The sequence below is a fragment of the Vulpes vulpes genome, chromosome 12 (genome assembly GCF_048418805.1).
Source record: "Vulpes vulpes isolate BD-2025 chromosome 12, VulVul3, whole genome shotgun sequence".
In the NCBI taxonomy this organism is placed as follows: domain Eukaryota; kingdom Metazoa; phylum Chordata; class Mammalia; order Carnivora; family Canidae; genus Vulpes; species Vulpes vulpes.
In genome coordinates, this window is record NC_132791.1 from 152,330,904 (window position 1) to 152,353,330 (window position 22,427).

Genomic DNA, 22,427 nt, shown 5'->3' on the forward strand with positions numbered 1-22,427 from the left:
CATGAATAAATAAATAAAATCTGAGGAAGAAGAAGAAGAAGAAGAAGAAGAAGAAGAAGAAGAAGAAGAAGAAGAAGAAGAAGAAGGAGGAGGAGGAGGTGAAGAGGGGAAGAAGGAGGGGAAGAAGGAGGGGAAGAAGGAGGGGGAGGGGAAGAAGAAGAAGAAGAAGAAGAAGAAGAAGAAGAAGAAGAGAAGAAAAGAGAAAGGAGAAGGAGAAGGAGAAGGAGAAGGAGAAGGAGAAGGAGAAGAAGAAGAAGAAGAAGAAGAAGAAGAAGAAGAAGAAGAAGAAGAAGAAGAAGAAGAAGAAACCGACTCTTCATTTTGGCTCAGGTCATGGTCTCAGGGTCATGGGATCAAGCCCTGTGTCAGGCTCCCAGCAGGGAGTCTGCTTGAAGTTCTCTTTCTCTCCTTCTGTCTCCACCCCTCTCAACCCATTGTTTAAATAGATCTTAAAAAAAAAAGATATGGATGATGCCAGTGTCCAGTCTCCAGTGCTTAAAAGCCACAACTGAGAGCTTCCCATACAGTAGACACTTCAACTGACCAATGGAGAACAGAAGATCTTTTAATGGAATTGACCTAGTACAGAGCCCATAGAAAAAGTTCTCAATAACTGATCACTGGTGATGGTTCTTCCCTGCCCTTCCTCTGCCCAGAATGCCCTTCCCAAACCACCCTCTTCTCCCAGTATCAGCGTTTATATCCTTTGTATTATAGCCTCTCTTTACAGCAGCCCTTTCTGATCATCCCCTTTAAGAAGATCCTCCATTTTTCTTCTTTAAAACCAGAAGTGTATAGAGATCTTCTGGTCTCTATACAGTCTATAGAAGATTGTCTCCCATCTCCTCATCAGGTATCATTCACATATTCTGCAAGCTACACCACAGGAAAAACACAGTTTCAGGCTACAGGCAATTCCCACCTGCTTTTTTTTTTTCACTAACACTTGCTGATTATGGTGATTTCATATTAATTTAATTACTATCTATATAGAGCCACCACAATACTAGTTGATATTTATTGGGCACATACTGGGTTAGGTACTTATCAATTCATTTAACATCCATAACAAGCCTCTGAAACAGGTTCTATTGTGAACCTTATTTTACAGATGAGGAAACAGATTCAGAGAGGAATTTGACCAAGTTCACATAGCGTGTCAAGGACAGATCCAGATATCAGAGCCAGACAATCTGGCTTCAGAGGTTAAGTGCTTAATCTCTAGGCAATCTAGAAGCACCATGAGGGCAGATTCCATGTCGGTTTTGCCCACCGCTTCATTCCCAAGACCTTGGGTGGTATGGGATAGTGCCTCAATCAATATTTGCCAAAAGAATGAAAAGAAGGGAAGGAGGAGGGGGAAAGAGGGAGAGAAGGAGGAGCGTTGAGGAAGAAGATATGCCACTAGCCCATACATGTTCTCCTATATGTAAAGTAGGGCTGGGACCCACTGAGGAGTCCTTGCCTCACTTGGGAGCAACAGAGATACTGGAGGTAGAGCTGAATGAGACACTGTCCCTGTCCTGGTAGAGTGCCTGCATCCTCATCTCAAGGTCATTGGTCCCTTGGTTCTGATGCTCTCAGGAGAGCCCAGGAACCCCCTTCCATGGGTCCAAGGCCCTTCCATGCCTATAAAAGGGGGTTCAGCTCCAATGTAACTATTCTGCTCCAAGGCTCCTGTGCAGGCCCTCAGAGCTCATCAGTGAATATGACAGATCCCTCTCTCCAGGAGTCACTGGCTAGTGAAGAAGAGGAACCCTAGAACCAAGAAGAGGAGGGGGAAGTACACCAGTCAGACTGGGAAAGGAGGGAAGTCTCTGAATGTCTTCTGCCTCTAGGAGGCTCTGCTTGTTCAGCTCATGAAGTCCAGGACTCAGACAGGCTCTTGGTTGAGAACTGCATTTCTTGCCCTCCACATCAGTGTATGGGGGCTGCCCATACATGATAGAGTGACATGTATGACTTGAAGACAAGCTAAGACTGATCACTAGAAGAATGAGAGTGGTATAACATGTAGAACATATAAGCCTCCTTCTTTCACACTGATTTTTCCCAGGATTCTTAGCATTTTGTTCCAATGAAGAACAGCAGCAGAGCAGAAACTGTCCTACACGGGGGAATGTGATTGCCTCAGAGGCATACAGAACTGGGGGTACTGGGCATAGAGCCCTTTTACCCTCCACCCTCCTGCTGGGCTATTTGCCTATATCCTCTTTCTCAAAGGAGCTAATTGCACGGTATACTCCCATCTTCAAGCACCTGCCCTCACTGCCATAACTCGGCAGCCTCCTCTCCCCCTCATGCCTTCCATCAAGCAACCTTCACCAATTTAAAATTGGTCAAGTCCTATATTTGCCATATTTGCCTAGTGTGTGGGTATTTATTTGTTTAGTCAAAATTTAACAGGTCTTTTTAGCTCTATCATTGCTATTAGGATACTTAGCGTTTTATCTTAGCATTGTGGTTACAATACTGCCTAGGTTTTCCATGGTCTGCCTCAACCTTATTTTTGCAAAAAACCTTGTTATTTTTTAATGTACAATTCTACAGAACACAAAGCTTTGCAGGAACTTAATGCCACACTGTAGCAGAAATGCCCCGCGGTGCACCAAAGGCTTTTCTACCTGTTACTATGGCATTCCTTACCCAAGTTCTATAAAGTAGGGGTAAATGGCAATTACCAACCTCATTTTCAGAAGAGAGAACTGAGGCTCAGAGATGTTTAGTGACTCATCCAAAAGTGATGAAACAGTTCTTGAATCCAAATCTTGAAGTTCATTTACCCAGTTTTCACTATACCCACAACATTTAGCACATTTCCCAGTGATATGGTAAGCAACTGATCAATAAGCTATTCAGCGAACAATTAATTCTGCCAACTGATCATTCAACTATCCAACAATAAGTCCATGAATGCCATTTTGGGGGAAAAAATGAAGGAAAGAAGAAGGTAGCTAAATTTTTTTGACTTCTACTATGAGCCAGGAATGACATGTGATGCTTTTTTTAACATGAACACACATAAATACACACTATGAGATTGCTGTTGTCATTCCATCTTATAGACAAGAAACTAATGTTCAACAATTTAAGAAAATTGCCCAAGATCATACTACTGGGAAAGGAATTTGTTGAGATTTGAATCCAAGTCCTCCTAATTCCAAAGCCCATACTTTTCCACTATATCAGTGGAGAACACCTCCTATAGAATAAGAGAATACTTGCAGTGGTACATGGATAAATATATTTATATTAATGAGTATGTATTTATTTTTACAGTGGTCTAAATGTTTATGGCAAGGAATATTTGTTATCAACTTCTGATTGTAAGACATCACCTCCTATAAAAATATCTTTAATGTTTAAGAAAATAAATCTCTTTAATGAAAAATATTAAGAAAAATAATTTTAGATCTGTAAGCAGACATAGCAAAATGGAAAAGGCAGTGGGTAAATAACTGAAACTTGAACACAACTCTTAATCCTAACAAAACCCTTAATAAAACATTTTATTTATGCTCTTGATTCCCATGAGCTAGATCAGCAGATATTGTCTAAATTACCTTGAGTAGAAAGGAAATTAAAATAGGCGTGATTCCCTGGCCAGTGTATTCAGGAATTTAACATGGTATTCTTTATTTCAGTGTTTATGCCAATTGGTGTTTTCTTCACAGGACTCAGAGGTAGGTGGTCTAAGAAGTGCCTGGGTTCTCATATGACAGAGGAAGCAGGAGAGAAAGAAGACAATATATATTTTAAAGAGAGTAATGGAAGTTTCAGGGCCAAGTGAATATTCTCAAATGATCCATACACTTGATGTTTGTGTTAAACAGAGATAAAAGTAAAAGGCCCTGGGTCCACTCTAGACACCTGGGTTTCAATGCCATCTTAGCCACTAATCTAATATGACACTCAGGTAAGTGACAGCTGAGAGGTACACTGTCCCCACTGGTTAAATGAAGGAATTTTGATTTCCATAACCACTTTCCAGCAATGTGAGACACCCAATCAAGAATAACTATAATTGGCAAAAGCAGCTGTCCCTGTAAGTTAGAAGGCACCTGCCTACCACGGGCAGCAGAACCCTTCCTGCTCTAAGAATCTATGATTTCATGATTTAAGCTCCTTGCACTGCAGATGGCCACACAAGTAGCAGGGATGCATACAGAGGGCCATTAAAGTCTCTGAATTATGCTTTGTCTGTCATACCAAAGGCCACATAAGCCAGGTTGGTGTAAACGCCTACCTGTCCTTCTAAGCAATGAGTATCCTGGTTAATTAAATGTCCTTGTTACTATCACTATGCTCATTATAATTGTAAATATAGAGTTTGTATTCTTAAGAAATTCTTAATGCAACTTTGTAATATATTGAACACAATTTAAACTATCCCGGCTAAGAAACTGTGGAAGGAGCCATGATGTCCTTTGACAGAAGAATGGATAAAGAAGATGTGTGTGTGTGTGTATATATATATATGTATATATATATACACACACACACTAGAATATCACTCAATCATCAGAAAGGATGAATACTACCATTTACATCGATATGGATAGAACTGGAGAGTATTATGCTAAGTGAAATAAGTCAATCAGAGAAAGACAATTATCATATGGTCTCAATCATTTATGGAATATAACAAATAGTGAAAGAGACCATAAGGGAGAGGAGGGCAACTGAGTGGGGAAAAATTAGAGATGAGAGGCTCCTAACTCTTGGAAACAAATAAAGGGTTGCAGAAGGGGAAGAAGGTGGGGGGATGGAGTAACTGGGTGATGGGCACTAAGGAGGGCACCTGATGGGATAAGCACTGGGTGTTATACTATATGTTGACAAATTGAATTTAAGTAAAATTTTTAAAAATAATAAATAAAAATTTTTAAAAATAAACTATCCTGGCTAAGTACTCTCTTTTCCTCACTTTATTGTTATTTTTATAACTTACAAAGCAACGAATGTGGGTTGTAGTAGATGACTATACAGCAAACTTTCCCCATCTCCTTCCACACCCTCTCAGACCTCCCCACTCCACTGATATTGGACTTGGCCATGTGACTTGCTTTCACTAATAGAAGGTAAGCAAAAATGACAGTATACCAGTTATAAGCCTAGGCTTTAAAAAGCTTCCCACGTTTCCATTTGCCCCAACCTCTGCCATGAGAAGAACAGATCTCTGGTAGATCCTGCCTCTACAGGATGCATTCCAGAAAAAGACACATCAAGTGGACCTGTATTTGACCCTCAACCTTATTTCTTCAGGATGTATATGAACACACGTGACACAGCACTCATGTCAGCAGTTCCAGGAAAAGCCACCATCACCACTCAGAAAACTGCAGGGGAGGCACGTGTGGTGGCAAGAAAAAAACCATGACCAGGACCTTAGGAAGTGTATGCTGCCTCAACCAACCTGCAAACCATAAGCAGAAAAGGCAATACTTAACCTTATATAGCATTCTGATCTTGTGGTAGTTTTTTTTTTTTTTTTTCATGACAAAAGCTGATTAACCCACCTATTGTGCCCAGTAAAAGTTTACAGAAATCACATACTTTTATTTTTTTTTACATACTTTTAAAAGTAAGGACAATCTCTTTATCTCAACTCCAATGAAAGCAGCTGATGATAATCATTCAATACGTAACTTTCTACTCCTTTCTCTGGTTTCTCCAAGGATTAAGTGAGCAAATGCATGTAAAAAGCACTTAGCATAGTGATGGGCATATGATGTAGGCACTCATTAAACATTAGGTGTTCTTATTATATTCTAGTGCAAACAAATATACTCAGGTATAGGGTTTTTAAAAACATATGCACGAATGAGACCAAGCTATCCACTTTACTCTGCAACTTGCTTTCTTCATGTAACATACGTATTTTTTTCTTTATGTCTGCTCATCTTTTTAAGGGCATTTAACTCACTTTTAAATTAGCTATACGATATTCCATGGCTTAACAATACCAGAATATATTTTACCTATTTCCATTTTGTAGATGAAGAAACTAACACTGAGAGAGCTGAAGCGTTTGTCAAAATATTTGCAGCTTCTCCTTGTCAAGCCCTGAGACACACTCTGGCCAATCAGAGGTGAGTGGAAGTGACAGGTGAGTCAAATTTTAAAAGTAATCTCGTGGTGTTACCTCTCTCTCTTCCTTATAACACACACACAGCAGCAATATTTCAGACAGGGGAGATGCTACTTCAGACTGAGTTTCAGAGAAAGAGCTAAGGACTAAATCATGATGAAAATGTAACATGCACATGAAAATTAACTCATTTGTTCTAAGACTCTGAGATTTGGGAGATGGTTTGTTACCACAATATAATTTAGAGAACATTAATACAGTATTTTAAGACTTTCAAGTGTTTGGATGTTTATTGTAAATATTCACCATCCACTGGTTTGGCCAAGCATCAATATGCTCATTAAACAAGATGTGGGTTGACAGAATAAGGGAAACAATCTCCTCCCTAACTTCATTTTTATTTTATTTTATTTTTTTAAAGATTTTATTTACTTATTCATAGAGATGCAGAGAGAGAGAGAGAGGCAGAGACACAGGCAGAGGGAGAAGCAGGCTCCATGCAGAGAGCCTGACGTGGGACTCAATCCAGGGTCTCCAGATCACGCCCTGGGCTGCAGGCAGCGCTAAACCGCTGCACCACCGGGGCTGCCCCCTAACTTCATTTTTTAAAATTATCAGTAGCCTTCTCCCCTACTGCCAAATCATTAGGCAAAGAACATGATGGTATCACAGAAAAAACAAGTCTAATGATGTAGTCCAGTAGGTTGAGGACATCCTTTGTGTGTGGGAAGGCTCTTAGGTAGGTCAGCATCATGAAAGCATTGACCCATTTTCTCCAGGTTGCAAACTACATAGACACAAACACGCAACATGGCACTCATGTCAGCAGTTCCAAGAAAAGCCATCATCACTACCTAGTAAACAGCAGGGAAGGCAGGTGCAAGGAAGAGAAAGTAGACTGAATGGGATCTTAAGAAAGCTAATTCCAGACTCCCTGGGTATCAGCTTGGGACCTCTATTTGCTCAGAGGACTACTGTGAGGATCCAATGTGGGATAGCAGATATAGTCACAACGAATAAGAAAAAAAAAGCATTTATTTATTTTTTATTATACGTGTAATATATGTTTATTATAGAACGTTTTAAATCAAAAAGAGAAACATAAGGAGGAAAATTGAAAATTATCCAAATATCACAACCGTTCGTATCTTGATGGTTAATAGAACATACTTCCTCCTAGGTAAATGTACACACACATAGCACAAGCCCTTCTGTATGCGTTTAAGTGTGTGCATACATTTATTACAAGTTCTTCCTCTCATGCTCATCCTCTCCATTCTTCCTTTCTAGTTTTCCTTTTGGTCCCTCCAAACATGTCCCACAGTCATACCCCATAGGCAGACCTTTGTTCATGCATTCTCTCGTCCTACAGTGGTCTTTCTCTCTCCACTGACCCCTCTTCTCCTGGCTACTCCTACTCATCGTCCTTCGGGTTTCCAATTTATTCATCACTTCCTTAGAGGACAATTCTCTGGCCACTTCCCTTGTTAGATGTCCCTTCTGTGTGCACCCAGAACATCCTGCTCCTCTTTCTCATAGTATCCACTAGTCTTGCCCCCTTATTGTCTATTTTCCTTGCTTAAACTCCAGTTTGTGGGTAGGTACTGTAGCTTTTGTTCACCAATGTTTACCAGCAGCCAGCTCCTAGTAAATGCTCAAAAACTGATGAATGAATAACACAGTCAACAAAATGTGCTACCTATATTTCTTCAGAAATCCCCAGAGTACCTGGAATTTCTCAATAAATCTCTAGTTAAAGATTAAATATAGAAGAGGATAGGGCAGCCCAGGTGGCTCAGCAGTTTAGCACCGCCTTCAGTCCAGGGCATGATCCTGGAGACCCAGGATCGAGTCCCACGTCAGGCTCCCTCCATGGAGCCTGTTTCTCCCTCTGCTTGTTTCTCCCTCTGCCTCTCTCTCTCTCTCTCTCTCTGTGTGTGTGTGCTCTGTGTGTGTGTGTCTCATGAGTAAATAAATAAAATCTTAAAACAAAAAAAAGAAGAGGCCATAGGACACGGCCTAACTTGAGTTTCACGTTTATTCTCTCACTGAGTATAACCTGCAGCACCAGTTGGAATAAGAAGACGCTAGCAACTTGAACATATATGCTCTCAAATCTCAGTGGTTCAACACAATACAGTTGATTTCCCATTCAGGCCAATTCTAGTGGTCAGTGGGCAATCTTCCATGTGGTCATTCAGAGACCCAGGCTCCTTCCATCTGTGGCTCTATCCTTCTCTAAGTCCCTTACACTCAGCCAGGAGATGGAGAGAGATGGTTTTAGGAGCCAGGCCTGTACCTAGCACATGTTACATTCACCCCCTCTGCATTGGCTAAACCTCAGCCACATAGCTACACTAGTTACAAATGAGGCCAGGAAATGTAATTTAGCTGTCCATACAGAAGGAAAAGGAGTTAGGTGAATGCTTTGCAGTTTTTCTGCCACAAATATTTGTCATATGTCAGAGAACAGAGAGTATCTTAAGTGATCCCAAGTGCAGGTAACTTTGGTTTATGAACACTTGTCTTGACAGAAGAAATGTCCATGTAACCATCCCTGGACATAAGAAAACATTATCTCAGATTTCACATTTTAAGAGTAATAAAGGGTCAATACCAGAATTGATAAACCACTAAGGTTGGTCACTACCCCCACACAAATTCTAAAAGAGAAATTTTAAAGATAGTTTTTATGAACTTCGAAACCAAAATGATGATGAGCACAAGTTACTGTGAGCTCACTAGGAATTATTGTAAACTAAGCCAGCATAGTGTCTGGCACATAGTAGACAACAAATATGTATTAAATAGATGGCCTTCAATTCTACTTTTAAGATCCAGATCACTAATAAGTATCTGTGACTTCAGAAATCTCTTCCTTAAATATTGCAGTTTTCCTCTCTCACTTCTAAACATTACCCTCGTTCTGACCTATAAATCTACAGAATAGGTCAACTCTCCCATGTGACATTTGCACAACCACTTGAAGACTTCTGTATATGCTCTCACAGCCACTTATTTTCTCCCTGGGTAAATAAATATGCCTGGTTCCTTCAACTCTTCTCCATAGGACATAGTTTTGGGCTTCTCAGTGTCTGACCCTCTCTGAGATTTGATGGGCCAAAACCACGTTCTACATTTTCATGTCCACACTGCTCCTACTGAGGTCCAACCAACAGCATTCAGAACTACCATTGCCCAGCCCTGAGCATCACTAGTACACAAGTAGTGAAGATGCTGCCAAAGGGATTCCTGCACTGGGAAAGAGGCAGGACTTGAAGATGTCTTCCACTTTATGATCCTGGAAGTTCTGAATGCTGAGAAGACAACACTATAAGGATGACGGTGTGCACAACAATTACACAGTCCTCCTTGATCAAAACCTAGTCTGCGCATACTCTCCAATGACTCAGTTCACTTACTTATATTACAGTTTTCTTCATTTCTGCCTCTTGACTCCAGCTGTGATATGAATGCATATATCCAAGTTGACAATCTGGGGCAGTGAGGGGAAGCAGGTGGAGGGTGAGGAAGAGAGTGAAACATTCCAAAACTGGAAACCAGTCTTAAGCATATAAGAACAAATTTTGTGTGGAGAATTGATCCAAAAGAAGAACTTCCAAAAAAAAAAAAAAAAAAAGGAGGAGGACTTGCATGGCGGCTCGGATGTGTAACAAAGATTTAATGGGCACCTTCTATGTGCCAAGTTCTGTACTAAATGGTGTGGATACAGTGAAGACCAAAGGATTCTTATCCTTCCCCTGGTGGGCAAAACAAATCTTCAGATAACACTTACACAAAGAAATATGGAATAGCAAATTTAGGCAAATTCTGTTGTTCACAAGGAAATCTCCATGTCCCTCTGCCTTCAGCTTTCCAGGAGGGACATTTGCTGGAGTACTTTCTGTCCACTTTCTCCATGCCTTATTTCTTCCCCATGGGAAAGTTGAGGTTATTTGATTGCTCAAGTCAGAAGAAAGACCCAGCATGCCCACCCCAGCTATAGTTCTGTCTTTTAGAATCAATTTGTCCAGAGGATGTACACACTCACTGTCTATTTGGAAATAGCTTACAAGGGCTCACCTTTGGCAGGGACCAGCAGATAAGTTCAATTCCAGGTAAAGCATTAGGAAGCCCATTGTGGTCTTGTGTCTGCCATACCGTGCCATCTACCCTCTATCAGAACAACCCTGTGATCTCCATTCATCTGACTCCTATATCTAACTTCCAGCTGGTTCTGAGCTCAAGAGGGAAAGAAAGGAGTGTTACTTATTACATTTCTGAGTTCCCAACTGCTAGAAAGAAAAAAAACGGACTTATGAGAAAGTGTAAGAGGGGAATCTAATTTCTATGGGGGAAGGGAGCAGTATGAAAGAAAGCCTCTTGAAGTGTTATGAAAGCCAACATCCAAAGGAAATAGAAATTGACCAAGGAACAGGGAAGAAGTAGGAGGGTGAGTATAAAGGTTCTTAGGCAAGAAATAGTTTCTCTTGTTTGAGGAGCGAAAGAAGTCCAGTGTGGGAGTCATTAGGGCTGGTTGTCATCAAATACTTGTAGCTCTCTGCCTTCCAAGCAAATAAGATTGCACTTTCTGGTCTCCTAGTGGCTGGGGGGTGGGAAGCGGGAGGCGGGAGGGGATGGACGGGACATGAGACTAGTTTGAACCAATGAATTGTGAGAAATGACATGTTACATTCTCTGGCAAAGGTACTTAACTGCCTGGCCAAGACCCTTCAAACTTTGCTTTCTGTCTACCACGAGATCTGTAATGTTCCTGAAAGTAGGTGCTACATTAGGCTGGGTCCCAGAGAAGGCAATGTGATCAGAGTCCCTGCCAACCCTTGATGGATATGGAACAGGAACAAGAAATAATTCTTTTTTTTTTTTTTTTTTTGTCTTAAGTCACCAAGATTTTTGTTTGTTTCTTTTTACTGTAGTATAACCCAGGCTACCCTGACTGATACACTGACACCAGTATGACTACAAAAGACTTGCTGAGGTATGATAATGTGAGATCTTTTGGCCAAATAAAGAATTTGGGTTTTATCCCAAATTCAATAGGATGCTCTTAAGGAGGTTTCAGGAAAGGAGTCTGACATGTTCCAATTTTTATGTTTTAAAACAAAGTACTATTACTATTTGACTATTAAAATACCCCCTTGAGGGGCAGCCTGGGTGGCTCAGCGGTTTAGCACTGCCTTCAGCCCAGGACCTGATCCTGGAGACCCAGGATCGAATCCCATGTCAGGCTCCCTACATGGAGCCTGCTTCTCCCTCTGCCTGTGTCTCTGCCTCTCTCTCTCTCTCTCTCTCTCTCTCTCTCTCTCCCCCTCTGTGTGTGTGTGTGTCTCACGAATAAATAAAATCCTTTAAAAAATAAAATAAAATAAAATACTCCCTTGGGACACCTGGGTGGCTCAGCAGTTGAGCATCTGCCTTTGGCTCAGGGTGTGATTCCAGGATCCCGGGATCGAGTCCCACATCAGGCTCCCTTGCATGGAGCCTGCTTCTCCCTCTGTCTCTGCCTTTCTCTGTGTTTCTCATGAATAAATAAATAAAATCTTTAAAAATAAAATAAAATGCCCCCCTTAATTCCACTATAGAAAAGGATATTTTTAAAAAAATCATCAAGCATTTATTGAACACCTTCTATCCTCTCATGTGCCAGGCACTGCATTAAGCATTGGAGATACAAAAATGAATTAGAAAAAAATAACAAAAATATTTTAGAAATGAATTAGACACAGTTCCTGGATCTGGAGTCAGGGATGTAAGAAGACATCTGCACGATAAACATTCTCTGCTTCAGGTGTGTGCCCAGTAGAGCCAAAGAAAATAATAACTATTTGAGGGTAGGGTGGGAGATGGGATAACAGAAATATGGGTCAGAGGGAGCAATTATTTGAGTGGGGTCCAGGAGCTTTCCAGGTGGCATTTTGATTAAGGATAAAATGAAATGTAAAGATAGAAAAAACATGAGAGGAATTGAAAATGTTTAGGGTAGCTGAGACCCTGTGTAGTTCAGGGTATGGCAGACTGAATTACTCTTTGCAAATACTTGCTGCCCAGTGCCACTGGTGTCAGGTTTGACAGCGCGAACTAATTTTAGCAGAAGCCTTTTGAGTACCATGCTCTTTTCTGTTTGCCATGACAATCAGCAATGTTTCAGAAAGGTTCATAGAGAAATGATGATATTGTGTGAAACAGAGACACAGTCTACCCATAATGAGCATGCAGTCTGGATGAAAAATAATTATTTGGTTGTCATCAAGATTTTTGGATTGCTACCACAGCATAACCTAGCTTATACATAGGTGTGCATTTCCAGCTCTTGACTTCCAGACACATAGTAGGATTGCATTTTCTTGCACCCTTTAAGTAAAACATGGTCATGTGATTTGTTTTTAACCAATAATACGGACATACAACTAATGTGTGTCATTTCTGGAAGGAACCTTCATTGCCAATGTGAATTCACCATGCTTTCTTTCTCCTATTGAGGTGATTGGGATGATTATGGAAGCATTCATCAAGGGTACTTTCTTCAGACTCAGTCTCTGAAAGAGTACATTGAGCAGAGCCCCTCTGACCTTGAACGTGTAGTATGAGCAAGAATAAAGTTTTTTTCTTAAGCCACTGAGATTTTAAAGATTTTATTTGTTTATTTGAGATAGAGAGAGCGTGCAATGGAGGCGTGGACAGAGGGAGAGGGAAAAAGAGAGAGGGAGATAAGCAGACTCCCCACTGAGTGTGGAGCCCTACACAGGGCTCGCTTGACATAGGGCTCCACACAGGGCTCCATACCAGGCTTGACATGGGGCTCAATCTCACAGTTGTGTGATCTCACAACCCTGAGATCGTGACCTGAGCCAAAACCAAGTTGGAGGTTTAACTGACTGAGCCACCCAAGCACCCCAAGCCACTGAGATTTTAGAACTGTCCAACATGGTGGCAAACCTAGCCCATCCTGATAGAAAATTAGAACCTAGACACATAGTAATGTAATAACAACAACAAATAAAAGTAAACATTCATTTAGAAGGCAATAACTAAGAACACTATCAGAAGCTAAAAGGATGGTGATCTATTTGGTGAATATGTCACCTGTGATAATGTAGAAGGTATATAATGAACTAAAGCAAGAGATTGTAAAAAAAAAAAAAAAAAAAAAAAAATGTTAGTAGCCTGTGTTGGTAGCTATTGGATACACTTGGAAACTTATTACAAAAAAAGAGATGAGCTCATAGATTTGCCAAGTTGGTAAGCAGAAATGAATGGAAATAGGGACAATCTATAAATTCAGAGATTTGTAGGGTTAGAAGAGGCTACTGTTTCTCAGTGTCAACTAGTAAAATATAAAATTAAGATAGTTTTAGCAAAAATAAATAAACACATGCCAATTAAAATTAGCCTTGTAGTATGTATCAAGTCAAGGGTATGGTGTTGGTATGTTTATAACCTCTGGATAAATTAAGATATTATCCGGCATATGCTTTCAATTGGACAAAATGGCTTTGGAAAAAGGAGGAAAAGTGTCACTCTCCTACCAGAGCCCAGAAAACCCAAAGCACACAAAACCAAGTCAGAAGAAATAGAGGAAGGGAAGGACAATGAAAGAGAGAGAAAGAGAGAGAGAGAGAAATACCAGCAGGTAAGAGAGCAAGAAAGCAAAGAAATACAGCAAAACATGAGGGAAAGATTTGGTGTGGCTATTAGTTCATGGAACGCCTGGAATCAAACAGATAAGAAGCCTACATTTTTATGAGAGTTGTACTGCCAAAAGCATATCAGCCTGGATTAAAGGAGACCATATTCAAGACTTAATATCACCGTGTACCTCTCCCTATTTTAAAAAGCTTATTTTAAAACATATTTCAGTATGCCCACTTTAAATGTAGAAAAGGAAGACGTTCTCAGAGAGCAAAGCCAGAGGTTTTGGTTATGGAAAGCAATGGACAGGGCAGCTCCACGCTGGGGATAGAATCAGGGTCTAATCAGGGTGTTGGATGGGGGGATGGGAGTCCTCAACATGTCTGCTCAATGGACTGGTGTCTACGGTGGCTCCCCATCTCTTCACTTTCCAAACAGCATGCCCACTGCAGTTAGCCTATCTCGGTCCCACTGCTACATGTGGAGGGTGCACAGGGTAGATGTCTTCCGTTTAGGGAAAGAGTCACATCTGGAGCTGATTGATACAGTCTACTACAAATCACCCAGAACCTGGAAAGTGAGCTTAACACACTGCGACTCGATGGATCTTTAGGATTGTCCCCCCTGAGGAAAGAATGAGAAAATTCTGCCTGTGGGAAGACAGTAAGCCAAACATTTGGTGAACAGAAAGGAGACTGCTAGAGTCATTAGTGTTGTTCTCCAAATATTCCTGGCTCCTTCCCTTCAAGATACTGGGCAGGATTACAGAGATTTAAAATTAGGCATTGCCATGTGACTTGCTTTGGCCAATGATACATGAGAAGTGCGGTGTGTCACTTCCTGGTGGATGCCTCCAGAGCCAGTGAATAGTTTGCTGCCTTCTCTCCCCCCAGCCAAGATAGTAATGAGAAGCACGTGTCAAGGCGAAGCCATCTTCAGCCCAAGTCATCAAGGGTCCACAGTGAGCAGAACTCCCCTGCAGACCCTGAGTGGGGGCATGTAGCATGAGCACCAGATAGACTTCTCTGAGGTAAGCCACTGAGATGTCCGGCTTGTTTGTTAGAGCAGCATAGCCCAGCCTTTCCTGACTGATCCTGAAAGTGAGAGAGGAGGCAGGAGAGCAGAAGTGAGAGCATGAAAGGCCCTTCTCTCAGGCAAAGGCCTCCAAACTGTTTCCAGGTCATAAGGGGAAACCATGAAAGCTTGCAAGCAGGGGTGTTAACATGAACAGATCTGCTATTTTTTGGATAAAATATGCTATTTCTCAACATAAGGAGAAAATAAGCCTACTAAACCACATAAGGCAAAGAGAAACACACAGAACCCTTAGGCAAAATATATATGTATATATATACATATATATTGTATATATATATGTGTGTGTATATATATATACATATATATACACACATATTCCTAAGTCTTGAAGTTTCTAAATACAGGAGCTCTGAAAGGAGGCTTGAAAGGAGTTCCAGAAAATCAGGCATGGTAATTTGTTCTATCCCACCATCCAAGTGCCATTCCCCTACAGACAACTAATACTTTACAAGAAAGTCTCCCAGAGCAGAGCAGAAACAAGGGAATGTAACAAACACCTGAGGTCAATTTTCAGCGGTCTGTGTGACCTGAGCAAGATTCTTAAGCTCCCTGGGGCCAGTTCCTCACATGTTTAAATCCAAATAAGAACACATGCAGCTCGAGATGGTCATAGGAAGAAAGAGCATATTTAAATTGCTCAGGTGAACGCCTGATTCGTGGTAGGTGTTTAATACATGACATTTATTTTTACTACCATTAACATTTAAAAAAAATATTAAGAACGTCAGCTCCCTGATTACAAAAGAAAAGGATTCAGGGCAACGGAATAGAGAATGTTCTCTCCTTGAGGAAAGTAACTGGATCTTGTCATCCACCGTATTGCCAGTGGGGGGGGGGGGGGGGGCGGGGGGAGCCACTCGGTTTTCCTTTGCTGCGGAAGGGAAAGAGAGGTGAGTGCGTGGGGTGAAGAAAAGTTGTCAAGATTTCCAACACTAGCGGCTGTTGGGCCACTGAGTCTGAACTCTCAAAGCCACAAATACCTTAAAACTCTGGGCTGTAAACCCAAAGCTGGATTCCCCTAAGTTCAGAAGCTGAAAAGCCAGAATTAGAACCTTAAGAACCCACGTGGCTGCAGGTCCAACTTCAAACCCCAGTCCTCGAGGGATGCAGCGCCCGCGGAGGTGCTGACTCCTGAGCTTCTCCTTCATCTTCCTCCTCTCCCTGCACCTCACTGGAGTAAGTGCACCTGGTCCAGCCGAGTCACGCTCAAATCCTGGCGTTCCATCGAGGCTCCCAGGAAGGGTCGGGCTGTTAGGACCACCTCCTGGTGCTGGAGGCGATGACGCTGCCCTAACGGAGCCCAGTGAGGTGGGTCTGGGTCTCCGCCGCTGCACTTGCAGACCTGCAGGAGCTCAGAGCTCAGCCACGTGTTCAGTTCACGCCGTGGCAGCGCTGGGCCACGACAGGAGCCACGATTCCCGACTTGGGGATTCTTTCCGCCACACACTTTTGTCCCCAAGGGGTGCGGGGTAGTGGGGGGTGGGTGGGGGGGTGGAGGATAAAAGAACAACCGCAGAAAGGGCGCCACTTACATGAGTCTAGCGCTTCCTAGAGGCCACCCGGGATACGGGCCCGCCACCCGGCCGGGAGGGGAGCCGGTCTGAAATCCAGGTCCCACTCGGGACTCGCTGCGTGACTTATTCCTGAGTATCTGACACTCTCGGGACTTGTTTTCCTGTAAACAAATCAGGGCTTGGAGGGTGTGTGCGTGTGGCTGCACGTTGTGCGGGGGCGTGCAGCGGACCACCACCGGGGTTCCCCAAGTTTCGGATTCCCTACACGCTCGTTCACAACTGGAAGCTGAGTTGCCCCCTAATTCCACCCCCTAGTAGAGAAATTTCCCCAGCGGGCAGGACTGTGAACCCTCGCACCCCTCTTCCCTTGGTCTGCAGGGCGCGCTGCGGGGGCGGGGGGCTGCAGCGCGGCCCGAGCGGAGCACCCAGGCTGGAGCAGCGCAAACCCCTGCGGCTGGCGCAGCGGGACAGCAGCGCGGGCGGCCGCCGGTGAACTTGACCGGGACACAAACTTCGCGGCGTCCCCAACGGGGGGCGGGGAGGGGGGCGCACTCTCGCGAGACCGCCCCTAAACTTATGCCCACTCTCACTTGCCCCCACAGGGGACTTAAGAGAGCCACCTTAAGGGCGGTGCTCCCGCCCCCCGGAAGTGCGGGGGGGCGGGGGGCGGGGGACGCCGGCCCGGAGCTCGGCCTGCAGCCGCGGCAGGCGGCGGGGCGCCCGCGGAGGACCTCGAGCACCCCAAGTGGGAGCACCCCTCCCCGCACCCCGCGCGCCCTCGGCCCCGGGCACCTGGCCGGGTCCCCGCGCCTTCCCGCCGGCGCCCTGAACTGGAGCCCGCGTCCGCCCGCGTCCGCCCGCGTCCGCCCGGCTCGCGGCAGCCGCCGTCACCCGACAGTCAAATCCCAAGACGTCAGCCCACAATGCACCGGGCGGGCCGGGAAAGACGCGCGGCGGAGGAGAGGGGGGCAGAGCCCGGCGCGAGCCGCGCGGGAGGGGGAGGGGGAGGGGGACGGGAGGGGGAGGGGGAGGCGGAGAGGAGGAGAAAGAAGGGCCCAACTGTAGGAGGGCAGCGGAGCATTACCTCATCCCGTGAGCCTCCGCGGGGCCAGAGAAGAATCTTCTAGGGTGGGGTCTCCATGGCGACGGGCGGGCCCGCCCCCTGGAGAGCGACGCGAGCCAATGGGAAGGCCTTGGGGTGACATCATGGGCTATTTTTAGGGGTTGACTGGTAGCAGATAAGTGTTGAGCTCCGGCTGGATAAGGGCTCAGAGTTGCACTGAGTGTGGCTGAGGCGGCGAGGTGGGAGTGGAGGTGCGCGGACTCAGGGAGGCAGGCGGACGCGGGCGGGCGAGACGGCCGGGGAGCCCGGGCTGCGAAACCCGCTTTCCGTGTTGCATTCTCCTCTCCGACTGGCCGGAGCCAGCGCCTGTGGCTCCCGGGCCGGTGTTCGGGGAGCGCCCGGAGAACCCCCTTCTCCAGCCGCCCCCAGGAGGAGAGCCCCGCCGCCCGGGAGCGCTGACAGCGCGGGGAGCGGCGACAGTCCGTCCGGGCAAGTGCAGAGAGTGGCTGCAGCGGCTCCGAACTTTCCTGGCCGGGAGCACAGGGGACAAGTGGCCCGGGTCCCGGAGCGAACTTTTGCAAAGCTCTGCCGCGCCTGAGGCTGCGGCGGCGGCGGCGGCGGCGGCCGGGACGAGAGAGGCGGCGGCGGAGCCAGGAGACCGCGGAGGGTCGTGCGCTCGGCGCCCCTCGCACCGGCTGCTGAACTTGGGCGCGCGCGAGCCGCGGCCGCCCGGCGCCCCCTCCCCCTGTCGCCGCGGGGGCGGGCCCGCGGGCCCCCGGGAGCCGCCGAGAGCGCGGCCCGTGGGTGACCGCGACTTTTTCCCGCGGCGCGCGCGCGAGCTGACCCAGGAGGAGCGCGGCGGCGGCCGAGGCCGGTGAGCGGGGCGCGGGGGGAGGACAGCCGGCGGGAGCGCGCGCCCCTCCAGAAACTTTCCTCTTGCCCAGGGCCGCCCCCCCCCACCCGGGAGGCGCGGGGTCCCCCGCTCGCCAGCGCGCTGTTGCGGCCCCGAAACTTGTGCGCGCAGCCCCGACTAACCCCGCGCCAGGTGACGGACTGTTCTATGACCGCAAAGATGGAAACGACCTTCTACGACGATGCCCTCAACGCCTCGTTCCTGCAGTCCGAGAGCGGCGCCTACGGCTACAGCAACCCCAAGATCCTGAAGCAGAGCATGACCCTGAACCTGGCCGACCCGGTGGGCAGCCTGAAGCCGCACCTGCGGGCCAAGAACTCGGACCTGCTCACCTCGCCCGACGTGGGGCTGCTCAAGCTGGCCTCGCCCGAGCTGGAGCGCCTCATCATCCAGTCCAGCAACGGGCACATCACCACCACGCCGACCCCCACGCAGTTCCTGTGCCCCAAGAACGTGACGGACGAGCAGGAGGGCTTCGCCGAGGGCTTCGTGCGCGCGCTGGCCGAGCTGCACAGCCAGAACACGCTGCCCAGCGTCACGTCGGCGGCGCAGCCGGTCAGCGGCGCGGGCCTGGTGGCCCCGGCGGGGGCCGCGGCGGCGGGCGGCGGCGGCGGCGGCGGCGGCGGCGGCTTCGGCGCGGGCCTGCACAGCGAGCCGCCGGTCTACGCCAACCTCAGCAACTTCAACCCGGGCGCGCTGAGCGGCGGCGGCGGGGCGCCCTCCTACGGCGCGGCCGGCCTGGCCTTTCCCGCGCAGCCCCAGCAGCAGCCGCCGCAGCAGCCGCAGCAGCCCCCGCAGGCGCCGCACCACCTGCCGCAGCAGCTCCCCGTGCAGCACCCGCGCCTGCAGGCCCTGAAGGAGGAGCCGCAGACGGTGCCCGAGATGCCCGGGGAGACGCCGCCCCTGTCCCCCATCGACATGGAGTCGCAAGAGAGGATCAAGGCCGAGAGGAAGCGCATGAGGAACCGCATAGCTGCCTCCAAGTGCCGGAAAAGGAAGCTGGAGAGGATCGCCCGGCTGGAGGAAAAAGTGAAAACCTTGAAAGCGCAGAACTCGGAGCTGGCGTCCACGGCCAACATGCTCAGGGAACAGGTGGCACAGCTCAAACAGAAAGTCATGAACCACGTTAACAGTGGGTGCCAGCTCATGCTAACGCAGCAGTTGCAGACGTTTTGAGGACAGACTGTCGGGGGCTTGAGGGGCAACCGAGAGAGAGGAGAGAGAGGGAGGAGAAACACCAACCAACCAACCACACACACACACAGAGAGAGAGAGAACTTGAGAACTTGACAAGTTGCAAGAGAGAGCGAGACAGAAAAGAGGTGTCCAAGGACTAAAGCCAAGGGTATCCAAGTTGGGCTGGGCGGCGTCCTGACGGCGCCCCCAGGGTGCACGAGTGGGAAGGACTTGGCGCGCCCTCCCTTGGCACGGGGCCAGGGAGCGGCTGCCCGCGGGCTGCCCCGCTTTGCGGACGGGCTGTCCCCGCGCGAACAGAACGTTAGACTTTTCTTTAACATTGACCAAGAACTGCATGGACCTAACATTCGATCTCATTCAGTATTAAAGGGGTGGGGGGGGGGGGGGAGGGAGGGGGAAGGGCCCCAAACTGCGATAGCGACTGTAGATTGCTTCTGTAGTACTCCTTAAGAACACAAAGGGGAGGAGGGGGGGCGTGGGGGAGGGGAGGCGGGAGGGAGGTTTGCGAGCGCGAGGCTGAGCCTGCAGATGAACTCTTTTCTGGCCTGCCTTCCTTAACTGTGTATGTACATATATATATTTTTTAATTTGATGAAAGCTGATTACTGTCAATAAACAGCTTCATGCCTTTGTAAGTTATTTCATGTTTGTTTGTTTGGGTGTCCCGCCCAGTGTTGTTTGTAAATAAGAGATTTGGAGCGCTCTGAGTTTACCATTTGTAATAAAGTATATAATTTTTTTATGTTTTGTTCCTGAAAATTCCAGAAAGGATATTTAAGAAAATACAATAAAATATTGGAAAAGTACCCCTCCCACAACCTCTTTTCTGCATCACCTGCGGATTAACCTATCTAGGTGGGGTTGAAAGAGTGAAGAGTGTCAACTAAGACCACTCTCAGTGCTGCTTACTGATGTGTAGCAGTGAAAAACTATTCTCTACTGGACTGGAGAATTAACTGTAGCTGATGCTCTCCTCAACTTCTACTCTTCCCTCCGCCCCCCCCCCCCCAACCATCCATATAGAGTCACTTACAAAAGATAGTGTGGCCCTTCAGAAGGCTGAGGGAAGGGAGGTTATGGTGGACCGGGAAGACAGTCCACGGGGAAGTCAAACCATTTAAAGTCTGGATTATACCAAGTGGCATGTGCTGTGACCATTTACGACGTTAGCAGAAATTTTCAGAGTAGTTGTTCATCCTCAAATCAGGAACGGTGGCAGATTTTTACAAAAGATGTATCCTTCCAATTTGGAATCTTTAACAATCCCTAGATAAAAAAGATGGTCTTTGCTTATGAATATTTATAACAGCATTCTTGTCACAATAAACGTATTCAAATACCAATAACAGATCTTGAATTCCTTTCCCTTTACTACTTTTTTCTTCCCAAGCTCTACACTGAAGCTTTTCTTTTCAGTTGCTGGGGTTAACATTACTGCCATCTGAAGTTACTGGGTAATTAAGAAGCAAAGAATTTAGGAAGAGTCAACACAGAATTTGCAATCTGGATGAAAGATTCTCCCCGTTTCATTAATATTCTCTCTCTCTCTCTCTCTCTCTCTCTCTCCCCCCCCCCCCCCTTCATTCCCATCTTCTCTCTCTCTCTCTCTGAAATAATCACCCATACTCAGACAAATTACCACTATAGCAATTTACCATTTGGGATTCTTCTATAGTTTATTTCTTAATTTGTTTCTAAAATAATCAACCTTGTTTAAGTTATTATTACAGAAAGAGCCTTGAAAGATTGTAATCTATGTAACATGGAAAAGATTCATAAGAGAAACCATGAACACACCAACACAATGATTACATGTGTAAATCAAACCTTAGCTCTGGGGAAATGGCAACCTTAAATTCTGTCTACAGATATAACTTGGGAGATCAACAAGGTAGTATGCAACAAGGGAACAATTTTTGCCTCGTCGCTTTTCATCCCAGGAGCCAGTATGATTATCAAGCAGCAAAAGCAATTTGATATCCAGGAATATTTCACAAACCACTAATTGAGGCAGGGCTGTTTGCTCATTAGCAGTGCTCTGGTACCCAACAGGTCTGAGAGTGCTAATACCCTGCCTGTGGCTGTAAATCCAAAGACACAAAGAGTTTCTCCTTAGGAGTGTACCTAGGAGTGGAAGAGATCGGACAGACTTGTTAGCTATCAGATCCACTCCGTTGTAATAACACTACCAAAGGGTTACTGGGAGCAGAGCAGAGTTTGCCAAACAGTGAATTTGCCGATGTCAGCAACCCGGAAGGTGAGTTGATTTTGACCATATGTAGGAATAGTCAGCAGAGGGACAATAAAGCACTTTGGGGTGGGGCTCTATGGAAGCTAAACAAGAGCCAACTAGAAAAAATAAGCAGGCTGGGGAATTAATTACCTGCAAAGGTAGACTAAGCCCAGACAACAGAGCAGCACAGAAAAGCCACACCACTCCCCAGCTTTATTTAGACTCCAAGTGTTAAAAAAAAAAAAAAAAAAGCCTGAAACTCAGGCCTATCCCCACACTTGTTTGTTTCAACTAACATTCTAAATATGTATCCCTGAAATTCTAACCAGTCTAACAAAGAGGTTAGAAAAATCGCTGTGGTGGAAGAAATTAACCAATGATCTTTGGACACAGAAAATCAGCTAATTTTGTAGAAACACAAAAGTTAATTTTATTTTGCCATTGAATGAGTTATTCTTTGGGTAACACTAGTAGTTGGAGAAGATAAAGCCAGTGACACATAAAGCCATTAATTCTAATTTGTTTTATATATGTATATTTCAAACAGAGATTCTTAACCCTCTGTGTCCACTGGGGCAGGGGGGGTTCATGAACTCAATGAAAAAGCCTACAAAATTCTGTGTCTGTGTACGTGCATGCACACATGGGCACATCCTTGCTCCCCTGAG

The 22,427-nt window shown here is 46.1% G+C and overlaps 1 protein-coding gene across 1 annotated transcript; it reads left to right on the top strand.

The window, feature by feature from the left end:
• Nucleotides 1–18,442: 18,442 nt before the first annotated feature.
• On the top strand, nt 18,443–20,268 carry JUN (Jun proto-oncogene, AP-1 transcription factor subunit). The gene has a single exon (XM_026006986.2). It carries the CDS (start codon nt 18,477–18,479, stop codon nt 19,503–19,505), a length of 1,029 nt encoding a protein of 342 aa, XP_025862771.2. The 5' UTR covers nt 18,443–18,476; the 3' UTR covers nt 19,506–20,268.
• The last annotated feature ends 2,159 nt before the right edge of the window (nt 20,269–22,427 follow it).

Excerpts from the sequence above, each read along its gene's own strand:
- JUN (XM_026006986.2), top strand. The coding sequence starts at position 18,477 with ATGACCGCAAAGATGGAAACGACCTTCTACGACGATGCCCTCAACGCC.